Source organism: Phalacrocorax aristotelis, chromosome 1 (genome assembly GCF_949628215.1).
Source record: "Phalacrocorax aristotelis chromosome 1, bGulAri2.1, whole genome shotgun sequence".
NCBI classification, from domain to species: domain Eukaryota; kingdom Metazoa; phylum Chordata; class Aves; order Suliformes; family Phalacrocoracidae; genus Phalacrocorax; species Phalacrocorax aristotelis.
The window spans coordinates 31,556,018-31,581,675 of NC_134276.1; the positions used below are offsets into that span (position 1 = coordinate 31,556,018).

The 25,658-nt window shown below is 37.6% G+C and overlaps 1 protein-coding gene across 7 annotated transcripts in view; it reads left to right on the forward strand.

Annotated features, from left to right (window-relative positions):
- The first annotated feature begins 8,638 nt into the window (after positions 1–8,638).
- RCBTB2 (RCC1 and BTB domain containing protein 2) overlaps positions 8,639–25,658 on the forward strand; it is a 37,472-nt gene continuing 20,452 nt past the window's right edge. Inside the window, exons 1-6 of one of the 7 annotated variants that reach the window (XM_075086866.1) lie at positions 8,639–8,710; positions 17,418–17,481; positions 20,346–20,504; positions 20,988–21,138; positions 23,235–23,401; positions 24,100–24,258. In XM_075086866.1, the coding sequence (XP_074942967.1) occupies positions 17,440–17,481; positions 20,346–20,504; positions 20,988–21,138; positions 23,235–23,401; positions 24,100–24,258 (678 nt within the window). In that variant the 5' untranslated portion in view covers positions 8,639–8,710; positions 17,418–17,439. Of the gene's footprint in view, positions 8,831–9,565; positions 9,637–17,417; positions 17,482–20,345; positions 20,505–20,987; positions 21,139–23,234; positions 23,402–24,099; positions 24,259–25,658 lie in introns of those variants that run through there. The other 6 variants (XM_075086883.1, XM_075086910.1, XM_075086874.1 and 3 more) reach the window with 6 other exon arrangements.

Sequence of the window (25,658 nt, forward strand, 5' to 3'; positions counted from 1 at the left end):
AGAAAAGAATGGGGTAAGCAAATATGAAACTCCCTTTAAATATTCTCCTAATCTTTGAACATTTGTAGCTCAAAGACTTCCTGAGCTGGAGACTCTCTGTTGAGCAATCTCAGTTGATTGCTCTCCCTTGTCTTGTTCATACAAACTTTTAGCACTCTGCAGGCAAGAAGAAAACCTCCTTTTGTCTGAAATGTTAGATGTAATTTAAAAAAAGTTTTCTCTTCTTCTGACAATTAGTTTCACAAGTTCACATTTTAACAGCAACCATAAATAATGTATTACAGCTCTTTGCTTCTGATAAAATGGGATGCTCCTATTATCTGTATTTTTCTTTTTAACACGTATTCAAAGAGCAATCACTTGATTTTATTTAGCTTTTCAGCAGCCCATAGAGTGACTTGCAAATGACTGCCAGTGGAAGAATGCATAATGTTTTTAACACATTTGTGTCAAGTAATATAAATCCCACAAAACCTGAGATACCAATGTCATTATCTGTTATAAGGTTACTGTATATATTCCCTGTCAGAAAGCTATATAAGACTAACGCTAAAGCATTTGCTTAAAATTAGCAATTATCTTTTAATAACACAGTTACAGATTTAAAGGCAATTTAGTGAAAATTGTATACTTTATCACACATATGCTACCATAAACGTTACATGTTTATTATAGAACCTTAAAAATGCTTTACTCATTAGGGTCAAAGGAAATGTCTCTAAGATGTCTGTTCTGTAGAAAGCAGGTGATGATAATGGATATGATATACTATCCATATATAGCTTTCACATTGCCTTACTTATTATTTATTGTTAGATCTCAATACTGGAAAATCAGTCTACTTTGTCCTTGGCATTACTGGATTCAGTGTAATGGATTTTATTTTGTTTTGCAATTATAAATCAAGGATGAGAGTTCACTTTCCTGTTCCAGAAACACTTCAAATTTTTATACACAACCTCAGCAAGTGACATAGATGATTACATCAATGTCACCTCCTTTCAGATGCCTGAATAGCTTATGCAGTCAGCACTGGGTTGCATGACTTGGATCAACTCTTTGCAAGAGTACTTTATTCACTCTCTTCTAGCCTAATTTGAAAAAAAAAAAAACCCTTTCACTCAGTTTCAGATTCTGTTTCCTTGGATATTTTTCTGAGGATACCTTCAGGATGTGCATGCAAAATATACCTACCCACAATACCCCAATAATTTTTTTTTTCAAATTCAGCTCTCTACATTTACCTTTGCCTAAAGCCTTGACCTCCACATTCTTTCCTCAGGCCTTTCCAATAGAAATAAAACTTAAGGCAAGGCTTCCAGTTAGGCTCCATAAACTCATCATAACCTGGATGCACAGCCTGAACACTTGACCTCTGAACACCCAGACTGCTGGTGAGCTGACTTCCTGGCACACTTGGCCTGTGCCAACTAGCAGAGTTCAGGGATGGTGCACACCAAGCACTTTTCCCAGTGAGCCCTATGGACAATGCTGCTCCAAGTCTGCTCCCTACAGATTCCCTCAATGCTATCTCAGCAGGCTTTGCACCCTCAGATACTACATGCATTCAGTAATATCCCTTAATTTTACTTTTTAAAAAAAACTGTGGGGAAGAAAACTGCAGTCAAAATTTTTAAACAAAAGGCAATAAACAGTCACTTTCAAACACAATGAACTGAAAAAACCCCAGAGACACAAATAAGTATTATGTCTAAAGGCCACAGGATGTTAAACAGCACACAGGAGCTCCAGGGCCAAGAGCTATGTAGGGTCAGTTGGCCAGTCTGCCCTTAATACCAACATGAGCTAAGCTGTGCCTCTAGGCTTCAGGGCCAGAGACTGTATCCTGGCCATCTACTATTTAGTTGAGGCATAGTCAAATATGCCTCCGATCATTGTGTGGATGAGAACCAGCATCAGCTGTATGCAAGTGATACCGCCTCTCATCACTAAAGTAAGGTAGGTAACTACAAAGATGGCAAAAGTGGTTCTGTTGACTGAAAACATGACGTTTTGATAAAGGAAAATTCTTGAATGTAGTCTCATTTTAATATTAGTTTGCAAGGACAATGCTTTAAAGCTCCTTAGAAAGTGCCAAATTTCTTCTGATACCCCTCCAGGACAATTCAAGTCCAGGTTTGCACTGAACAATTAGATCCTACTTGAAGTCGCACCTTCTCATCTAAAACTATTTTAGAAGCTTATTGAAATCACTGAGACCACAGCAGACAATGCTCTATCTGAAATATTGAGTAACCTCCACCCTTCTGGGAATTCCCAGTTCCCAGAACGCTACACGTGTATTGCTATTTCATTTATTGCTCCAGACAAAGTTTAAATAAAAGGAAATGGACAATATAAAATCTTGCATCACATTATAACCAAATGTGTGACTTGCCGCAACCTTTGTTTGACAGGATGAGCATACTTAGCCAGATCACATATGCGTGTTAATTATAGCAAGACAGACAACAAAATAACAATAGATAAAACAAATCCTACCAACAGGAAATGGTTATCAAGCTGTGATAAAATGTTTATCAGGAAATGTTGTCACACTATCCAAAACATTTCCTGTCTGTAACATTTTTTGTGGGAAAAAAAGAATGTCTGTGGTGCTACAAATAGCATCTTTGTAAGGCATTAAACTTACAGAAACTTACAGTACTTACAGAAAATGGTAATAGCCACAGTTCTAGTTTCTGGCCTGTTTTCTTCTTTGTACATAGCATGAAGTAACTTAAAAAGAAAACTGCTTTCAGAAGTTACATGGGCATTCATTAAAGTTTGTTAACTTCAAACATTAAAACATACTTTAAAGCAAATTTTTTGTATGTAGTATCTAAGCAATGTAATCATGCAGGTAGTGAAGCTGTGCTCCTTCTCTCACTGTGACTGATAGTGAAACATTATTTCTGTCAGAATATCTTAAAAAGATCAGAAAGGATTAATCAGACTGAAAACCAGTACTATTGAAGATGATAAAAGAACTATACTCAAGGGGGAGAGGAGCCAGGGATTATCTATTGAAATGTTTATTGAAAACAAAAATTATCAAGAAGTATATTTCCATAACCATGGATTTTCAAAACTAGGAAAAAACTGATTTGTTGTAAACATAATGGGTAGTATCACAAAATCACAACAAAACTGACATTTCAATATAAACAAAGATTTGCCAGGACTGGCCTATACGACACCACTGAATGTGGAAGCAAAAGATACGATTCCTTCTAGACTTCTTGCTTTATGAGCTGTGTGAAGACTAGCTTGCAGCCTGTCATTCCATTCTTAAAACACTCCATCCCAAAAAAAGAACAGTGAACTTCAATTGATTTTTAAAGGGAATTAAGCCACTAAAACTGCTTAAGTATTTTTAAATAATTAGGTATTGTGAAGTAATCTTTTTGTCAATCAACATTTATATGACAGTCATTTTGCTTTGATTAAAAACTGCTATTTCTTCCCATTTTAAGTACAAGTTGTATCACTTTTATTGCAAATATTTTGTAATTTCCTGTACAGAAAATGGAACTAATGACAGAATCCTAAAAGTGGAAAGGATCTCAACAGGTCATCTGATCGACTTCCATGACCTGGATTAGGATCAACAAAAGTTGTTTTATTTCTGACACACGATCTCTAATTATGAAAACTGCAATTGCAGTAGGCAATCTCTTCCCAACTTCCAGTGCATTGCCAGTCCTTCCCAGCTTTGTATCAACCAAAAATGTAATGAGTATCATCGAGGTCATTAATGAAAATATTGGAAAGGACTGGGCCCAGACAGACTTCACAGCGGTTTATTAAATACATTAATTTGGGTAGAGAACCACTGTTAACTGCTGTGAAAAATGTTGTCACCACATATGGCAATGAATTTTGCCATTCCATTAACTGTGTAAGATGCAGAGCTATGAGTGTCTGTAATGGGAAATGTTCTGACGTGAAATGTCCTACATACCATCAGAAGCTACAGAAATATCTGCTCTCCTCTGTATTTGACTGGTGTAGCCATCAAATCATGTATATCTGTCAGTTAGAAGGTTAGAAGCAAAAATAACTGAAGAAAGGCTAGCAGTACTAGTTTTATACTATTAATATTTTTGCTAATTTTATTTTAATTTATGGTAGTAGGCTACTAATAAAGCATAGATTAACAAGCCAAGTAGCAGGGAACAAACCAGGGCAGCACTAAGATAATGTAATTTTTTTTAAGGATTGCTTGGGTCTTGGTCAACTTGAGAAGAAAAAGCATATTAAAAGGCCAAACAGTCAAGATAAAACCACTTAACCACAGCAAACCATTTTGTTACAGCAAAATGGCTTGATGTATTGATCTACAGTGACTGTAAGGTAATTCAGGTCTTCCCTTGACATGAAGCAGGGATGTGGTCAGAACACAAGACCAGAATTCATGAGTTTGAAAAATCATGGATCCACCAGCATAACCAAGGCTTCTTAGCCTTTATCTGCTAAGACTCTTTTTACTGTCAGGAATGTAACCAACCTCAAAGCACATTAAAATGAATAATTGCTTTTTTTTCTTGGACCTTTGTCCAACAGAAGACAACTCTCGTTAAGTATCTGCTTTTTGGAGACTTCCTCCTTTTTTAACTTGCTGTCTCTGCTTCAGTTCTAACAACTTCATATAAACCCAGCCCTAAATCTCTTAAGCTCTCACCTTGCATCTGTTGACAGAACTTATCAGCCTGCAGTGCCTTCTGCTTACATTACTCTACTTCCACAAAAGTTAAAATGGTCCTCTTGTGCTGCCTATGAACTCTGCAGACAACAGCAGTTTCCCCTGGTGTTCAGAAATGTCATCCCGCAAACCCGCAATACGGGTAATGGGAAGCCTGCTAGTGAGGTCAGTGGCTGGTTTTGACCTGAAAGGACTCCTAGCTTTCTTACTTCCTTCCTGCTGACAGGCTAAGAAACAACACAACAAAAGGTTTACTCAGCACCTTTATTTTGCAAATGAGGTTAGCAAAAAAAGTCTGTAGCTCTGTCCTCTCTGCCCACAGTGGTCAAGTACAGAAATTGTGACTATTGAATGAAAACTACAACAGTCCATATTTTGTAGCAAACCCCAAAATGATATGTCAGTTCACAGTTTTCTTGTCATCTAGGAAGTACAGAAACCCTTCATGATGGTTCAAATACTTCAGGGAGGTCCATTAATTAGCGTGGGTTCAGTCTGCTTGTGGAGCTTGATGGAGCTGGATGAATGGCAGGGGCAGCACTGAAGACAATATGTTTTGATGGGCTCTGGCCAGAATTTGGTAGCTTATTTTGACCATCAGATTACCATGAGTTCAAGATGACAGGGGCAGGCAGTGGCTCTGGACACTACTGTGGGAGGGCAGTTTGCATGTGAGAAGAGATGATGCTTCAACAAATACAGAGCTACCATTCAGATGTTGCAGATAATAATTTTATTACATATTTTTGAAAAAAATACTACTCCCTCAAAATATCTCCACTTTTACCAACTGAGTCTCTATAAAAACCTGCTCCACTCTCTGTTTCCTCTTTGGTTTCCTCCAGTCCTTAGTAATAATCCCTCCATCCTCCTCCTTGTGGTATCGTGATTACACCAAGGTGTAGCAGGCAGAGTACTATAAGCCAAGTGTTTGGATGCAAAATCTCTCCCTGCCTGAATTACACGGGCCTTTCTTTGTAGTCCTGAAGAAGAATATGGTCATGCTCTATGCTGCTTCTAGTTTTGTAGTAACAGAACAGCATGATCTTCAAAAGCACCTGGGATGTATCTGTAGCCTCCCACATGGAGGGACTGTCATTTAATATCTAATTATATTTTTACAGTGTACAAAATAATCCTGCCAAATTAAAGTAAAATAAACATCAGTTAATCAGAAAATAAAATCAGGTCAACTTCAATGAAGTTATTCTGAAGACCAAGGGGAAATGCAAAAATCCAAATTAAAAGTAAATTAAGAAAGAGATTTGAAGCTTAAACTGCAGAGGCCAACAATACATTGCTAGTGGAAGACGAAGGAAAACACAATCCTGGTACGTATTCACAAGGGTGTTTATAAGATGAGAGAGGCATATATTTCCTTCCATTGAGTGCTGTTGTGTTCTTAATCTGGCGCTACATTTAGGAAAGAAGGAAAACCAGCTGGAGACAGCTCACATGAAAGGAAGAAGATGAGACAGGTGTAGAACAACTAGCATGTAAGGAAAGGCAGAAATAACTGGATCAGGTTTTTACTTGAAGGCCTCAAGGCCTGAAGGTCTCAATAAAAAATTGGGACCACTTTTCAATTCTACTATCAAAAATTTGTGCTCCATTCCTGATTTGAATTCCTGTGGCTTTAATTTCTCTCCACTGCTTCTTGTTACGGCTTTTTCCATTAAATTAAAATACCAGTCACTACCTAATATTTTCTCATTGTGAGGAATCTATAAACTGTAAACACCTTTAAACCATTTTTAAACAAATAATCTTTGAGTATCTCTTATTTTCAAACCATTCATCAACTTCATTCTGCCTATCCTGTTTTCAAATTCTGTCAAAATGTATAGTAGCATTATATGCAGCATCCATTAAGTTGGCTTAAAATTACCTTTTAATGACTTGGGAGTAATTTGGAGCCAAATTACCTTTTAACTACTGTTGATTCCTCTCTTTATACATTCAGGAATGACATTAGCCTCTTTCACTTCTATATCATTTGGCATTACACTTTCAGTTGACCTCAATCTTTTAGCTAAATGTTCCAGAACACAGTTTCTCTGCTTGTAGATCTTCATCCATTGCTTCTAGATTTACGGACTTCACTGCATTAAACTGCAATTTGTTTCAATGGGTCAAATACACCATCTGTTCCGCTGATTCTAAGTGTGACCTTCAGCCTAACACAGGACACAGCACTTCCTTGAGTTAAATAGAGTGTAACTTTTAGAAAAATAACCAATATTTTAAAATGTGCACTAAACAATCAATAAACAGCTCACAGCCCAAGATGAAACTTGTTTTAGGGACAATTACTCTTTGCTTTACTGCCAGTCCGAACACGAATAACTTCAACTTCTACTGGGTCTTTTTACCACTGTCTACTTGACTATCAGGTAAATTATTATATTTACACATGCATCTGAGATCCAGCAAGTTTCTTCCCCCTGAACTGTGTTCAAGAAAACAGAAAACTAAGAAGGTAACATGGTAACAGACAATAAGTTGCTTTGTGTTATAAAGTAATAATTTTATTCTATATAAAGAAAAACCAAAACTATTGGGCACCACATATAGTCCTTATTGAGCCCAGTGTCCCAAAAATTCATTGTCTTCCATCCCATACTCTACACTAATCATTATGGATATCTCTTTCGAATTAAGATACCAATCCTACCAAAAAATACTCTCAATTTTGTCTTGGAAGAACTAAAATGACTGAGCCAACAAAAGAGAAAACATATACCCTTTGCAGATTACAATGCATTCAGGATGCATGCATAGGAAATTGAATGCATTCTGAAGCGTAAAAAAAAAATTTACAAACTAAAAGCAGATAGTGACTCAACAAAATATTATGGTCAGTGGCAGAGAACATGCACACATTAGGGGAGCACATTAGGAAAAAGCATCGATACAGCAATACAGGCGCTCCATGCATTATATATGTGAAGAACAGGAGGGAAGACCATGTAGTGTATCACATCAGACTGTGATACAAGACAGCAAGTATGGAGAACATATTGCCTCTACTCCTTTGGTAACTAGGAGGACAAGCTCTTGCTGCTTTAGGTACTTACACAAACCTCACATTTGTACATTCAAAGACTTGTTATCCAAGAACATAAATCTTTAAAATATCAAAACATCCTTATGAGACTGATTTCCACAAGAAAAACTGAGACCTCCCCTAGGAGATAAATTAGTTTTTGATTGCAAGTTAGCTCCTTAGCCCCAGAGCAAACTTCCTCCCGAATAAGGTTCCCACAGCAACAACCTAACAGTATCACTGAATATCACAGCAAAAGGTCTCCAAACACGTACCACAGCAAGGTGACAGGGTATTATCACACTCCAGGTAAGAGACATAGCCAAGCAAAACAGACAGCTTGTTGCTTTTTAGGAAAGCTGGTCAAGTCTGCCCTCTTTGGGAGTGCTTAATTTTAAACATGAACCTTAGGAGAAATAGAATACTTATATCCTCTTACTTCCCTTGGGGAAAAAAATAAAAATGATTGCACATTGGAACAGCTTAACTGTGTTTCACATTCCCTTAACAGTCATCTTTGATCATAGTCTCTCGCTACGTGGTGGTGTCGCATGCATCTAGGCTCAGGCAACAGCTTGAGGCTCGGTGGAAAGCCGTGTTGTCTCCCTCCGCGCCGCGCTCGCTCTGGGCGGCCATATCATCAGAAAGAGATGGGCCTTGTCAGAGAAGGGGTTCTCCTGGCCTCTCTTCGCCTCGGCTCAGCAGGAGAGCAAGCGGATTTGCAGCTCGGGCCAAGCCCCGCGGGGCAGCCCCCTCACCAACCGTGCCTGCGCCGGGCTCGGCGGCGGGAGGCCGCCGCTCTCCGGGCTCCCGCTGCGGTAGGTGGGTCCCGGGGAGGCGCTAACCCCCTTCCCTCCTCCTTCCCTCCCTCCGCCGTTGAGGGGGCGGCTGAGCGCGGCGGCATCTTCCCTTGTCTCATTGGGAGGGAGGAGGAGCCGCCGCCGCCGCTTGCGGGGAAGGTAAGCAGCGGAGGAAGGGGATGGCCGCCGCCACTTTCCGCGGGCAGAGCCCTGCGCGCCTCCCCGCTGAGGAGAGCTGAGGCGCCGCACGCCACACTGTAACCGCCAGGCGGGTGGGCGGTGGGTGAGACCGTGAGGCTGGGCTGTGGCGGACCTTCCCGTTCCGTCCCGCCCCGCTCCCGCCGCCGTCGGCGGGGGAAGGGGACGGGGGGGGGGGGGGGGGCGGACCGTGCGCTCCAGCGCTTCCCGCCCAGCCGCCGCCGCCACCGTGGGCTGTGCCCGTGAGGCGGGGCGGGGCGGGCCGGCGGCGGCCTTTGGGCTGTGCCGAGCACACGGCCTGCGCCAGCTTCGGCCCGCAGCTCTCCAGGGGTGGGAGCGAGGCGGATTTCCTCCGCCGGGCTGCCCGCTAGCCGCCCCCACTCGTAGGCGGGAGAGGGCCCCCTGGGTTATGCTTCCCAGGCACCTGGTTTATAAATGGCTGATAACGGCGGTTTTGCATCTTGTGTCTGGGGTTAAATCTGTGTAGTGTTGGAGAGCTCTGTCCGCAGGTGTGCGGGGGGAGTGTGAAGCTTCCAGCACGTTCCACAAGCTTAGCTTGATGGCCAGTCACAGTTTTAATGCAGAGAGAGGATACTTGGGAAACCAAGGATTGTTAATGTGTGGGAAATGGGAGGATTGCGTTGAATTGCCTGGTGGAGATGCAAGTTCTAATATTGATGGATAAAAAGAGAGGGCATGATCAGCAAAGGGATTTTACTCCAGGCTATGGCCTGAGTAAAGGCCTGTAGAGAGTTGTGTTTGTGCACCACTGGAAACCGTTTGGGCTGAACTAGTGGTGAAGGATGTGAAAGCAGACATGGAGCAAGTGAAACAAGGAGGAATAATCATCCTACTGAATGTGGGGTTGGAAAGCTAATACTACCCAGGTACGGGAAATAAATCTGACAGAATGACAGTGGATGTGAATGATGTGATGGACTGTAAAGTAACAGGAGGAGATGGTGTGGATAAAAAAAGGAGTCAAGTGTATCATTGCTTTGAGAAAAGAAAATTGTAAAAGCTTTTGATGGTGCCTGCTGTAGACCACAAGAGTTGGATCTGGATAAGGATATCGCTTACTGGGAGATACTACCAGGAATTATGTCACGGGTAGATGTGTGTCTTAGATATAGATAACAGCATCATTTAGGAAGTACATAATAGCGATCCAGTTATTCTCACATACATACCGCTGCTGCAAGCTTACGAAAAAAGCACTGAATTGCTTTAGATTTGCTCTCAGTAAGTCGGGTGAAAAGTTCTGAGAGAGCTGGTTTATTAGTCAGCTTGTGATCTTGGATTACATTTTTAATTGTATTAAATACATAGAAATAAAATCGAGGACTAAACAAACAGGTTTGAAATTCTCAATTTTAGAGCGGCAAACTTTGAAAAATTAAGAGGATTAATTACTAATGTTAGCTGCACTGGAGTCCTGAGGGCCTTAGAAGCAAAGAAGGTATGAAGCCATTTTATGCCAAAGGTAGAATCTATTTGGAATTTATATCAAAAAAATGAGAAGAGGTCCATCGAAAAGAACTTCTATGCATCTCAAAAAGGATTTTAGGAATAAAGGCTAGAAAAAGGGCGGATAAGCAAAATAAAATATAAGAGATAAAGTGCAGTTCTAAAGTGACAATTGACAATAGTAATTCTGAGTTGGTTATAGGCAATTCTTTTTTAAAGCTTCTTTAATCATGTAAGTAAAACCAAGAATAGAAGTAAGACCACTCACTGAGTGATAAAGTTGAGGTGAAATAACCTTGGCATCATGATGCATATAATCTGTTGCAGTTTGAAGGAGACTACTGTGGTGGGTAGATTTAATATTAGATGCTTAAACTTATACCACAAAGAATAACATTTTGTCTCTTAATTATTTTTTAAGAGTTGGGAAACCTCTATGTGTTACATCTAATCCAATATTCTTGCCACTTAACGTTGGTCAGTTCCAGTATCAGAAGACTGTTAAAAAAAAATACCCAAATGGACAGTTACACAGTCATTTACTCATAGAAGTGGGCTAACTTTCTTTCATATACACATTCTATTTACTGTCGTACCTCTTTCTTCTATAACATATGGTATCTTTTTATGCAGACAGCTGTAACTATAAAAGTTTATCAGAATTCTCAACTCCAGGTATATAATACCGGTTGTGTATGTGTGCATGTGTATATATATATTTTTTAGATATGCATTTATATATATGTGTTTGATGTATATACCTAGGCAAGTTCTGACTTTGTGTCAGGGAAAGATTGCACCATCCTCCCACCTGCCCAGGCGTTGCATGCTGGGTTCATGGGAAGTGCTCTTGCAAGTACCCAGTGTTACAGGGAAGTGTAGCTACAGCCTGATTCATGCTGGAACCGTGCTAGGCATCATCTTGAAAAAACTCTTCCCTCAGGGACCCAGCATGTAGCCCTCTTATCTGTCAGCAGGAGCCGTTATCATGGACCAAGGCTCTGATGTGCAGGAAGACTGTGCTAAACTGATGTGGAAGAGAAAGCCAGGTTTCATTTAATAGGGCTTATGGGCTTGTTTAGGTTTTTTATTAAGGCTTAGAATGTTTTGGAAGATACATTTTATAAATTAAAGCTTTTAGTCTAAATGAGGCTTGAATGACCTTCCATGAACATCTAAGGAAGTGATTAAAGGTTGGAGCTATAGAAGCTGCTAATATTTCTTCTTTAACAGTTAGAGCAGACTGTGAGGTCAGAGATCCAACAGCTAGACCCAATATATTGCTCAACATTTGGCTGGATCAGGTAACAGCAGACACTAAAAATTTAGGCTAGGTCAGATCTATTTAGAGGGGGCATAACAAAATGCTTGCATTTGCATGCTGTTTTTCTGTTGATGCAGTATAGTATTTATGATTACATAGTAATGGAAGGGTCCTTCCCTGACATGGTGTTCATATGGCACTGAACTGGTGTCCAGTCAGGCTCCCACTTGCAGGTGCGATGCCACCTAACATCTGAAGCTTGTACATGGTTTGTCCTGAACAACTTGCTGAGATGCTAGCGTTTCTTAAAGAATCTTAGTACAGAAAATGTTAAAGCTCTAAGAATTTAAGTTTATAAAAATATAATAGCTGTTTCTTTCACGTATTTATTGCATTATTTTTAATTCTTTTGCTCAGTTGCACGGTTAATATTTTTAATAAAGTTCTTTCAAAACCAAATCTTCGGAATACTTTTGTTTCCCTAAATGTAGTTCCTCGAACTCTTGTGTCAAGAAGGTCAAAATGAAGAATCAGTATAAGTTTCAATTCTACCAAATCAGTTATATGGTAACTTAAATTTTACGTGACTTTAAAACTAAAGCTAACAACTGCATTGGTTGTATTTTATTATGTTTGTGTGTATGTATGGACTGCAGGAACGGAAGTGTGTTTAGAGTTTGGCTAACAATTCAGCAAAGAGAAGGAGCTTTTCAAGTTAATTTTCTGAAAATCTTGAATCAACCACATTAAAAAATTGAGCAAATGTTTTTCTACAGCATGTCTGGTTAGATTTAGGTTACGTTAGATTACATTGGGTTAGATTTAGATACAGGAATGACATCCTGTTCCCAAGACACTGTCTAACAAAATGCTTGATTATTTTAATACACCTCAAGGTCTGGAGATAATGATCATATTTTTTTTCTTTAACTGCAGAAGTAAACCACTAATTATGTGAAAATTACTCCAGTGTCATCCTACAATGCTTTTCAGCACTGAAGGTAGTTCTTGCACGCCTTTAAAGGGTATTTTTGCACTTGTAGAAAGAAGTGTAAATATTTCAAAGTGAAAATATTTTTTGATTGGCACCTTCTTATCAGGCTCTTTTAGCTGCTGACCTTGACATTTCAGTGTCTTATTAGAGGCTTAATTAGGCTAATACGACTTATTAGTCTTATTTTGGAGGTGAGCGAAAGGCGTCCTGGGAATCTACATATGATTTTTCAAAGCAGTTTTGTCACTTAGGGTGGAAATTTTGCACCAGACCCTAACACTTGCTTTTAAACCATTGGAGAGTTGAAAAATCATGCCCTGTGTTCTGTCCTGTCTTCTCACTTCTTTAAAAACATTTTTCCCTGATATATTTGCTCTTTATTGCAGTAGTATTGAACCTGTATCAAAGGTTGCTAAGCATGGGTAACCGAAGAGTGTTCCCATTATCTTCTTTGCTTTTCATGTGCCCATGTTCTCTTTCGTGTGTTGTTTGCATCTTATCCTTCACTGCTTTCATTCTTGGCAACCAGTTTTTTCTGGGGGTGATGATGTTACTGAAAAACAAGGCGTTTGCAAATAGCTTTCAGGCATCTAGCTCCAATACAGCACAGTGCATGTAGGTGAACCTCTGATAGCTTCAGTGGGATCATGCTTGAGGTCCATCCCTGGAGCCAACAGGTGGAACAGGATGTCACCAAATGAGAGGTGGCCTCTGACAAGATGTTTTTGGCTAAAGTTTTTTTTTTTTCTGGAGATTGAGACAATAAAGCTGTCTTATCTCAGATCATTTCAATTAGAAATTTCTGTAGCAGTTGCCTGCCTTGCAAGGTCCAAGGATGTCAGTCTTTCAGACTGTAAATACTCCAGTCTTTCACAGTTTCTTGGATCTAGCCTCTAAAATGTAAGTAAGTAGATTTGCTCTTGCTATTAGTAGGCAGCTAGCAGAGCTTGCACTGGGAGCCGAGAAGGCACAGTCTGGTGCCAAGAAACAAGGAGGGAACAAGAGAAGAGTGTGCTTTAGTTGGAGATAGCAGTTTTTCTAACAATCACTTACTGTTTCTCAAGGTCTGCAGTTTCTTGATAATGGAAAATGCTGCATCAATGGAAGAATGAATGACAAACTGAGTTCTGTCAGTTTATTGTCAGAACTGGATGGAGTAGTGGTATTTCACTGTACATGAAGAAGGAAGATAGTTCTGAAGATAGACTCATACCTTCCTAGAAAGGGAATGTGATGTGTTCGGTAGGAATAATTGACAGTATTACTGGTCTGTCCTCTCCTGCAATATTGCTTGGACAAGTTAGCATCATTTCACAACTACTCCAGTAGGAAACTGCTGAGAAATCAAGAATATCAGAGAAGGTTAGGTTCCTTTCCTAAAGGTGTCAGCAAATCTCGTTTTGATGTGACTTTTTCCTCCTAATCTTTCCTAAGCCTGTGGTTAGAGTCCTTGGGGAAGAACCTCCAGACAGACCTTTGATTCAGTAGTTGAGATTCATAAATGCTCAAATTAAGTGGGAGGAAATACTTAGCAGAGTTCTGAAAATTTTTGTTTGCTTGCCAAGTTCCTACAGAGACAATCTGCAAGAATGTTTACATTCAAATGAGTCAGTGAACCTGTTTAAATATTTAAGATTAAGTGGTCTTAGACTGCTAATAGAAATAGTAATTGTGTTCCTTAACTTGAGCTGACCTGCACCACAGAAGCATATGTGCCTTACCCAAAGATGGTTGGTCCATGGTTGGACTGGAACCAGGGTCAGAACTTTCAAATTCTAAGACCTAAACTCAGACTGCCAGAATATGCTGTCTGGATTCTTAAATGGTACTCGGATTCCAGATAAGAGATTTGTGGAAGTTTAAAATAAATATTATTTTATTAAAATGCCGTGAACTTCCTCAAGAAATGAATCTTTACAATGATGAAGTTTTCTCCTTTAGATCTGCACTTCAGAATTTTTTTTTGAAACACAGCTAGTGAAAACATATGTAAAGTTTTAATACATGAGAAATATTTCTTGCTTACCTTTTTACTTTCTGAGTTAAGTATTGCATTTTTTTAAAATGTAGTGGGTAGATATTTTAAAGTAAGGTTTCTTAGAAATGATACGCATATTGTAAGATTTAGTAGATGAACAACCCCAATAACTTGTCTGAAATAGCTAGGGTATGTTTTTCTTCTGTACCTGAAATACCCAAATATACAGATTTTATCTATTTTTTTGATGAAAATACTGTTTTTTCTTTGCTTCACTCTGTATATGTAACGGTTATTTTTCTGGGGGGAAAATTCCTACAAGTAGGCAAATATGAATAATCTCTAGTATTTTAAAGTTATACAGATCAGAATGATTCTCAGACAGGCTTAATAATTCTTAGACAGGCTTAATATTTTTTTATTGTCTGTCTTTATTTTCAGGATCCCAGGGTGAATATGTACTCTTAAATCTATTACAGATTTTTAGAAAGAACATCTTTGCGGGTGCCAACATTTGGCAATCAGTATGTACTTTTATTAGAATACATAAATTGGAAATAAAGAATAAACTGGTGTAATTTGAGCCGTACCATGTACCCTGTAGGGCTGCTCAGAAATAAGGTGTCTATGTTTGCAGTACAGCTTGAAAAATGGAGTTGCAGAGTAATTTTCTCTTAGTTATATATAAGATAAAATGTTATTATTTTTGGCTTCTGAAGACATTTAAGTTATCTTTGTTCTTGAAAAGTTAGTGCAAAACTGTCAGCATGTTTGTGGGACTTAGTACTGGGCTGGAGAACCTTTCGTTAGGTAACTGAAGTGGTCCATCATAATGTACCTTTCTTTATACTAACAAACTGCTTTTAAAGTCAAACTCTGCATTTGTCTAAACAGAAGCATTTGAATGGAAATATTAGAAGTTGAAGAACTGTGAATATCAGTTATGTTTCAAATGGCTTGAGGAAGGAAATGCAGAATTCTGCATTTACTTAAGTTAGAAAAATCATAGTTATTCTCTTGGGGAACATGTGTGCCTTGTGGGCTGAGTGTAGGCTAAGATGGCCAAGAAGTGGGTAACTTATATCAGCATTGCTAGGGAGTGCTGGAAATTGATGCTGCAAAATATTGGATAGCCTTGATATTCAGTTCTACAGTAGAGCTGCTCACATGCTTGAAATTAAATGTTTCAGAATTGCAGTTCAGTAATACAGTCCTGCTCAAGCTGTGGTTGTGCCAAAGGCCATAATTAGGTGAGTTATTTCTAGTTTAAGTAATGTACACAAAATCAACTGGTTGCATTCTTGTTGTTTGAACAAGTAAGTGTGTTGAAGAAAATAAGAAAATAAATCATGTAACAGCAAGTGTTTAACAAGTTGACCTGTATCTGTTAAGTCGTAAAGCTTGGTAAATGGCCATGTGTGCTTATTCAGGGCTCTGTTCAGTTGTGCGTGTGTAACTGTCTAGCGCTGTTCAGTTCTTAGCTGCTGCTCTAGCATGGCATGGATATGCTATAGGTCCTGCATTACATCTGCCACCCCCGTTTGGTGTCAGGCATCCCCAAGGTCATCTCAAATAGCAGTAGGTGCTAATGCGTTGGCAACTGAATCAGCCGTTTAGCCTTTCCTAGTTGAAAGGGAATATGACTTAGCTACAAGTTATTTCCGTTTGTTGTATGTTTGAGCCTTTAGCTCGCAGTCAACATGGACAAGAAAGTAGTCGGACTTTCACACATGAGCTGAATTTATCATTTAATGTCTCAAACTAAATGTATAAAATAGACTGTGTGTATGTAGATTTCTGGGTTTTGTTGGAGCATAAGTTTAACAGGGTGCATATTCAGTATAGTTGAGCTGCAGCAATTGTTTGGTTTTTTATTTGTTTAAAGTAAATAAAAATATTTTTGTTTATTCAGTAAATTAGATCATATTTGTTACATAATTATAATTTATAATATTTAAATCATATTAATTTCATGTGTTCTGTGTCCTTGGCCAAGCTCTTATGGCATGAAGTCTTATGTAAGACACATGTTTAGTAGTAAGATAGGAGTTTTATAAAGGTCATCTGGTATTTCTCTTCAGGTGTGGTATGCATCTGAGAAGTAAGTAAGGAAAATGATAACTTCTTGTTTGTTAGAGGTTATTCTGCCTGTAGTCAGAATTTCACAGAATTTTAACTTTTCAGTGAAAAGTAAACAGATGTTTTGCATTGCCTGAACCAGTGTACCTCAAAGAAAATTATGTGTACAACTTTCTCACTTGTTGAATAGAAGAAGCTTGCACAGTTTCAAGGCTGCTTACTCACTTTTGCCATTTTACTGAAAACAGAGTTATATGGCTTTATGTTAGGAAATAATTCAAGGATAGTAGAGTTGTGCATATTTATTTGGCAAGAAACATCTGATCTGAAAGTCTGTTTCTATTGGTGAAATTATACAAGTCATTTACAGGGCTGGCAGTATTTTCTGAAACAGAGTGAATAAGTTAACAGTTCTCAGTAAACCTGAAAAGACCCAAACGTTTTTCTAACATTGGTTTTCAGAACGGAACTGAATATTTGAAGGCTTAAGCTGGAAATTAAAAGATATCCAACCAGTGTACTTTGCTGAAAGAAATGTCTTGAAAAATTACATCAGCAAGGTTCTACATTTATTTTTACTGCAGTAAAAAGACTTTGGAGTACTGCGTTTAACAAAACTTCTTTCCTTCCAAACACAGTCTGATTAATTTTACTACTTGTTTTAAAAAAATGTTTTGTCCAAGAATTATTTGTTTAGTTAAGAATACAAAAGGGCAGAGTCTGTCTGACTGATTACTGTAGAGTTGAATATGAAACCAAAATTGACTGAGCTTCCTGTTTCATTTTTTTCTCACCCCACAGAAGCAAATAGTTCTGACTTAATATTAAGTGTGTATTGCTGCTGCAGTATGATATGGTGATTTTAACCGCAATTCTCTCTCTGCAGGGGGACACAAGCACAAATCCATATGGAGGATGAATCTCCTCCTTCTCAAGGAGTCAGTGTCAAGGTCAGAGTGTGAATTTGTATTGAGAATTCTGTACTGCTCTACTCAAAAGGAATAAGCTTGGTTCCATTTAGCAGTAGCTTAGTACATGCTAGTAGCTTTCAAGATAAACAGAAAATCAATACTATAGATAGGAAGATGACACTAGCGAAAGAAATATTGCTTATATGATCTACAAAATATGAGAAGAACAATACATTCATTTTAATTAGGTTGAATTGCTCCTTTGGCTTACAAGGCTGGTTTAATTTAGTATTAAGTTCAAAAGTTTCATGTTCCAGCCTAATGTTTCAACAACATAAACTTGTTAGATTTAACTTTTGTAGCGTAATTTGATGTATAAACTTCCTCCTATTTTCCTCTTTTATTTTGTTTAAACGCTCTGCATGTAAAACTTAATGAAGCATCATTCAGATTTTGAGCTTAATGATGATGCTTTTAAGGTGATCTGTGTGACAAATAAAACTGAATAACCAGCTTTCAAACTGATTGCTGAGGTCAAATGAATTGTAGAAGTTTCAGGAATACTTGAGACATAACTAATATACCTTTGGGATAGGTAGCTGGACCATATGAAATCTCAAATTCTGGTCTAACTCTTCATGACTTTGTGCAATATAATGGGGGAACTGATCACTTTTGGAATATAAATATTGGCAGGCTGACAGTTCAAGCTGTTTTTCCTCTTTTGGGAACAAAATATAATGGAGAGGTGCGGGAGGGGAGATCTTGAAAGGTGAGATAGTATCTCTTACTGAGTTGAATATAATAATTCCTGGGACAGGATTTAGATCATGGATATTTTTTTAGTCTGATGAAGTTTGCTGTTATTTCTTTTGTTAAAAAAAAAATCAGTATCATAAGTTTTTCCTTAAGTGCTTTTTATAATAGTGGATTTTTTTCCTTCAATGTATTATTTTAGTGTTAAGAAGTGCTACAGTTTGTTTTTTTTTTTTTTTTAACCGTTAATTGTGAGGGTAGAACACAGATGCTTTGCAGAAGGAGGTTACAGAAAAAACCTTTTCTATTTAAGGTGAATGCGTTCTGATCCAGTGTGCAATTGGAATTTAGAGCCCACTTTTTAAAGAAGCCAATATGTAATTCCAGTAAGGGAATCTGTACACTTGAAAGTCACCCTGGCTATCCTTTTGAACCTGAGGCTTCATCAGTCTTGAGCAAAAGTGGGGTGCGTTTTTATTGAAGCAATTGGAAGACCAGTCTGTGATGCTTTCTGTATTCATTATCATATTTCAAAAGTGCCTAAAGTCCTCCATAGAATTAATGCTAGCTTCTTGAAAACAAATTGTTCTGTGAAGAGCAGATGAATGAAGCCTGATTCCATATGGATTCGTGTCCTTCGTCCCTTATAACCCTGCTGTGTGTCATGGAGGACAGCATTTGCTAGGACTAGCTTGGACCTACTTGCTTGCTAACTTATTTCATAACATACATATCTGATTGTCCAGCTGCCTACTGCCAAATGGATTGCATCAGCAGAATCTTACTTCCCTTTCACTTGCAAATTTGGCTGACATTGGTCAGTTATTTGATGTGAGGAGATGGGGAAAGAACTGGTGTGATCAAAACCACAGCTTTTCTTTAGGGAAGATGACCAACCCTCCTTTCCCTTCCTCGGAAGTATACGATAAAGAAATGTGTGAGTAACTGGTATTTGTTTGGAGATTTTAATCCAGGATTAATTTAGGGATCATTTCTTTATCTTCAAACATTATGTACGTTTCTGTGTACATTTTTTCATAGTAAGTGATACTAATCAAAAAAGCAATATCCTTATGACTGACATAATGTGCTTCAGACTCCAAACTAGAATTTATTCACATCTTTGTTTCAGACAGAGTTAGAAAAAATTATATTCTAGAACACATAATTTTGTAAGTCTGCTACTTATTAGAAAGAAACTAATGATGCAGTCCTCACGTGGTGAGCTACATAATGCCTGTGATAGGCAAAATCTGTTCTTGCTTACCCTCTGATGTGGCAAGTAACGCTGCTTTTCTTTCATGTCCAGAGCCTGTTTTAATTTCAGTAATGAAAATCTCATGCATGCCCCATGCAAAATTTCCTATTAAATTTTGATACTGCAACATTTTTCTGATTTATGCTCTACTAAAGCAGTAGAAATGTTGCATGAGATTCAGACGTTAGCTTTACTAATTTTAATGTCTGGAGAGATCTGTTTTTCTTTTCCTTTAACTATAAACTTGTAATTTGTCCTTGGCTAAGCTAGAAAATGCTCATTTGTCTTTTTTCTTTTATTATATGTCTACTTACATAAAATGCACATATTCTTAGGAAGTTCCCAAAGATTCAGTAATTGTTGAAACAGAGAAGTAAATTCCAGAAGTAAAGGAGAAAGGAAAAAGTTTCTCAAGTTTTCTCAAACTTCCTTTCTTAATGCATGAAAACAAATGTGCATATTTTTCAAAGATAAGTATAATCTTGGGCAAATTTTTTATGATTTCTTCTTCTAACAGTAATTTTAGCACCAGAGGAAAACACACAACTTATTTTCAAGTTTTGAATGTATACTTTACCCTTTATATTAAAATCTTCTCCATTGAATTCTATAAGCTAGCGGTTATGTTGTATGAATATAGTGAAAATACAATCACACCATTGAACTTCTTGTATGATACTTTTCCCCATGCATACAGATCCTTTCCTTCTGGATCATAATATAGTTTATTTCTTTATTTTAATGGCTTCCCTCTATATATTTTTCTAGAATTAACATACTGGTTTGTGGTTGAGAAAGGAGATGGTGGTGTTTCTCTAAATTTATCCTTTTTACTGTGCAAAGGTATGCATTTCTGTCTAGGATTTGATATAAATTTTTATAATATCAGGTCTTGGAAGCAACATTATTGTCAGCCCTGAAGATGTTGGATGTTGGGAAATGGCCAATTTTTTCTCTCTGTTCCCAAGAAGAGCTCAAATTAATTCGTCAAGCCTGTGTATTTGGCAGTGCTGGTAATGAAGTGTTGTATGCAACTGAAAATGACGAGGTAATTGTCCAAGGGTGTGTATGAACATGACAGATTTAGTCATTTATGTATCAAGTTATTCTGAAAGCCAGTAATATGATAGTATACCTAGAAAAAGTTGCATGCAAAAGTGCCTGATCATTTTGATTGCTATTAAAACATTTTCAATTCAAATTAATGGCTTCCTACCACAATCAGAGGTTAAAGAGAAGATGGAATGAGATGTTTCTTGGAGGTGCATAGTGACAGGGTGAGAGGCAATGGACACAAGGTGGAAGATGGAAAATTCTGATTCAGTATTAGGAAAAAAAAATTACAATGAGGGTGGTTAAGACCTGGAGGGGTTGTGAGATCTTGTCTTTGGAGGTGATCAAGACTCAACTGAACATGGTCTTAAGTCAACTGATCTCTTTAGACCTTTGCTGAGCAGGGAGCTGGACTAGTTGACCTTTGGAGGTTCTCCATTCCAACCTAAATGATGATTCTGTGATTCTTTTATAACAGGTTTTTGTGCTTGGCATGAACTGCAGTGGGTGTTTGGGAACAGGTGACATGCAGAGCACGATTGAACCAAGGAGGTTAGATTCTCTATGTGGCAAAAAGATAGCCTGTCTGAGTTATGGAAGTGGCCCTCATGTTGTTCTTGCTACAGAAGGTAAAGTATGATCTGAATATTGGGTTTTCAGATACATCCACTTTCATTAGTCTGGCAAGTGTGAAAGGTCTGTGCTGGTAACGTAAGATTGGAATTGGGACAGACATTCTGGGCTATGAAGTTCAACATATTTTCATTGATGAACATGACATGTCAGCCAGCTCTGTTCATAGCTGGTTCTTTGCAAAAGTTTTTCAAGCTCTGCTTTGATCTTGTTACTAATTTTGGAAGTTTTCTTTTTTTACTTTGCAGTTAAGTTTGGAACTTCTGATTGCTTCTGAAATGCATTAGTGACTACATTACGCCCATATGTTCTTGTGCCAATGTTGTCCTTTAGCAAAAATGCATCTTTTCCTTCCTGTACCTACTTTCGGATGCGCTTTAAAGACCAGTTATATTGCCTCTCAGCCTTGTTTTCTGTTGGCTCGCTGACACGCTGTTATCCACATCATGCTAGTGCCCTTCTGTTCATCAAGTACATTATTCTCAAAGGCAAATGGCTAATACCATGTTCCCAGTGAGATTCTGTTAGAGCCTGACCGATGATGTTAAAATTTGTCTCTCCCTTAATGAGAAGAAATCTTTTTGAATAGTCTAGTTTAGATGACAAAGGGTAGGTGAGGGGAATTGTAATTGTGTGATTCCTCTTTATTCAACTCTTCAATTCAGTTCCTCAATTACATTCCACCATTTTCTCCAGTCTTCAGGTTGAACCATTCTGGATGCTTTTTACATGTGTATCTATATTCTTCTGAGCTTTGTTGCTGGCAGATCTCACTGACACACTCATACTCCTTGACCAGATTATGAACTGAAGTATTGCAAAAGAACAGGTCCAGAACTGATCCTTGATGATTTCTACTTATAACTCCATTCACGTGAATAATTTCCATTTGACACAGCCTCTTTTAACGTACCTTTCAGACAGCCGTTACATATTTCACAATTCTTGTGTTAATTACTATCATTTCCAATTTATGTTTTATGTTTCTATGTGGCTGTTTCACCTTTTCACTGAAATTTGTATTTTCATGTTGGTAGAAGAAAGAGAAGGTTGTTTGCTTTTGACAGGAAAAAGTAATTTGATTTAACCTGTTACTGTAGAGGAATACTGATTTAGCGTAGCACATTTTGCTTTTGTAGTTCTGAGGGAACCCTTCTTAGGGATAAGGAGTTTGGTGATCTCTTTAGGAATCTGATGGAGTTGTGTGTCAAACCTAGCTCTCCTGCAATAATGGTGTAATTTAGGTTTAGAAAATGATGGTGATGATGATAGACAAAATGAATGTAGGACAGTTATTCTTAGAGTCCTGCATGACTGTAACTAGAGGACGCTTGATTTAAAACAGATGAAAGGAAGCGAGTATGAAAAGGTATTGGCTTCATCGATAACAGGCCAATATATGTACATTAAAGAGAATCAGAAATACCTGGTAATACCTGTACTCTAGTGATTGTAAATGCTTGGGAGCTGCAAAAAGTGACCAGGCTCATGTTTCCCTTAAACAGCAGCTTTCTTATATTGCCAGTTGGAGACAGAATTTTGCACCAGGTGGACCATCGGTCTAACCCAGACCTTTCTTGCATTCTTAATTTTACTAACATGTTTCTCATAATACAGAATATTATGTTTAAATAATAAGTAAAGAATAGTATGTTAATTAATAACAAGTTTTTCTTACAAGCATCTTCAAGTGTATTGTAAAGGAATGAAAGCTTGTTATCTGAATTTTCCAAAGCGAGAAGCAGTGACGAGGCATAGACAAGAAATTTTGATTGATTGTGCATAATAAAGAAATTTAAATGGGGACTCCTGATTGTCATTTCATCCTTTTCTTTCCTGTATTGCACTACCTCCTTTCTTTTTGCTATGTGATTTCCTTTACTAAGATTACGGTGATACTGTCCTTTTGGATTTGTGGTCAACACTGTGTGACGCTAGCATGGTATGTCCATGGGCTTAAGAGCCCCAAAGGGCATATATATATTAATTATATATATTGCTATTGAATTTGACTTTTCAGTTTGTAATTTTATGTTGTGTACTCATTGGAAAAATAGAGATTTTAAACCAGCTTTTTACATTTTTATTATAGAAGGAGAAGTGTATACATGGGGTCATAATGCTTATAGTCAGTTGGGCAATGGTACAACAAATCATGGTTTCATTCCCTGTCAAGTCTCTACTAACTTGGTGAACAAGAAAGTCATTGAAGTTGCCTGTGGCTCTCATCATTCTATGGTGTTAACATCTGATGGAGAGGTGAGAATAGCTGGAATAAATCTCTCTTTTCTTTTAATGAAATTCACGTCTGTGGAAAACAGGAAAATATTTTGCCTCTAGAGCATTAGGCCTTGCTTCTTGCTGTCTTCACAGTGCTGATGCAACACAGATTTTTGATAAAAGCGGAAAGCCTGTTAGGGTGTAGCTGCTTTGAAGTGCATGCAGAACATTGATTTTTGTGCCACATCTGCTTGTAATAAAATATAATAATTTATTTGTAAAGGGCAGCCAATTCCTTTCTATGCTATACTCTACTGTAAGTGCTTAATGATGTTAAAGCTGACATTAATATAAATCACATTCATGTAAGGAGTTCTGTCCACCAAAGTAAAAAGTTTACTCTCATTTACTTTGAGGTGCCATTTGTGTCCAACTAGCCATTCTAGTTTGGGTTCTGGAAAACTAGCAATGAATTTGTCCAGCATTAATGCAGCTGTCGTGTTGCCTCGTACCTTTGATTGGAGGAACATGAAAGAATTGAATATATAAATATTATAAGTGCCATATTTTTGATAGAAACAATTAAATTGTAAACCTATATATCTGCCTAGATCTTTAAAATAATATATCCACTTGAACTCAAAATGTAAATTTTTTATGCATGTAACTTTTTTGTCTTGAATATGTACTTTGAACTGTATGTTATGTAGCCTTCTTTTATGACAATTCTACAACAGGTATACACGTGGGGTTATAATAACTCAGGCCAAGTTGGATCTGGTTCAACAGCCAATCAGCCAATTCCTCGAAGAGTTACCAGCTGCCTACAAAATAAAATAGTAGTTAATATAGCTTGTGGACAGATGTGCTCTATGGCTGTGGTGGAAAATGGAGAGGTAAGAAACTTTAAGTGCATTTTCTGACTGAATTTTATTTTACGTAATTTCATGGGATATAGATAATTTCAAACCTGTCAGTAATGAGCTACTACTCTGAAAACAAGTATACCTTTCCAAACTCCCTCAAATCTGCCTACTTATACAGCTTATAAAAACCTTTGTCATAAATTGTCCTGCACAGTCTGACATACGTAAGCACATCTTCCTATTTATGCTGATTATGGTTTCTTCTTTAGAAAGGAGGTAGAGTGAAACAGGGGAAATTGTTTGCTGACATTTGGTTTACGGCTTTTTGGTTTATGAGATTACTGATAAAGTTTAGCAGCTATTGCTTTGTATTGGCTATTGAAGTTGGCTTTGAATTGAAGGAACTCAAGTATCAAATTTCAAATTTACTTGAAAATACAATTCTGAAGTAAAAATAGCATTGTAAAGGTCAGGAGATTTTTAGAAATTTGGGGATTAAATAATCAAATCTACATATGTATACTTAGCATTTCATGCTAGCTTCATTTTCTCTATGTAAAAATAACTAAGTTTGTATCACTGATTTAGTGAATTTTAAAGCTGGTATTATTTTCTAGCAAAAATTGAAGTGCTGATTAATGCATTATCCCACTACTGTCTTTAGCATTCATAGAAAAATAAACTATTGTCTGTAATAGACTCTTAAGTATCAAGAATGTGAGAATAATCAGTGGATACTATTTTAAATTTCAGTGCTCATATATGCACACTTCATCTCAAGAGAAAACAGGGGAAATAAAAGTACATTGCATATATTTGTTCTACTGCAGTACCCCTTGAATCCCCCTCATATTTTTTTTTTCCTTATTGCAAAGATACAAAGAGGTTGTAGTGTTCTTGTTGTTTTAGTTCCTATGAGCTGAAGATTTTGGGCAGCCTACATCCTCTCTAGCTCCATCGCTCCAAGCATTTCTGTTTAGACCTAAGTAGCTGTTGACTGTTTGCAGTGGAACATGTGTCACTGAAATTATCAGAGCTCAGTATTTTCCCTTCTGCTAATGTTCAGCTTAAAGCTGTTAACAACCTACTCAAGCTGTTGTGCGTAGCTTCCAGTTTATTATTGTTTTAGTGTGTTTTCTTTTCTGTTAGAGGATTTTTGAATGAGAAATGAGCTCTTTGAAAAAGGGAAGTATTCATGCTGAATTTGCTCTATGCTGGGAAACTGCCACGTGAATCACTTATTTTCAACTCTTCATATTAAAATATTGTAGTCTTACATAATCTTACTCTTAAAGTGCAACATGGATATGGAGGTTTAGAATTTTAGATGAGCATGCAGTTGGTATTTTAAACAGAAGCAGCATCCAAACTTTCTGGTACAGGAAAACATATGTGTGTGTGTATATATATCTGTGTTTAGACAGGCATGT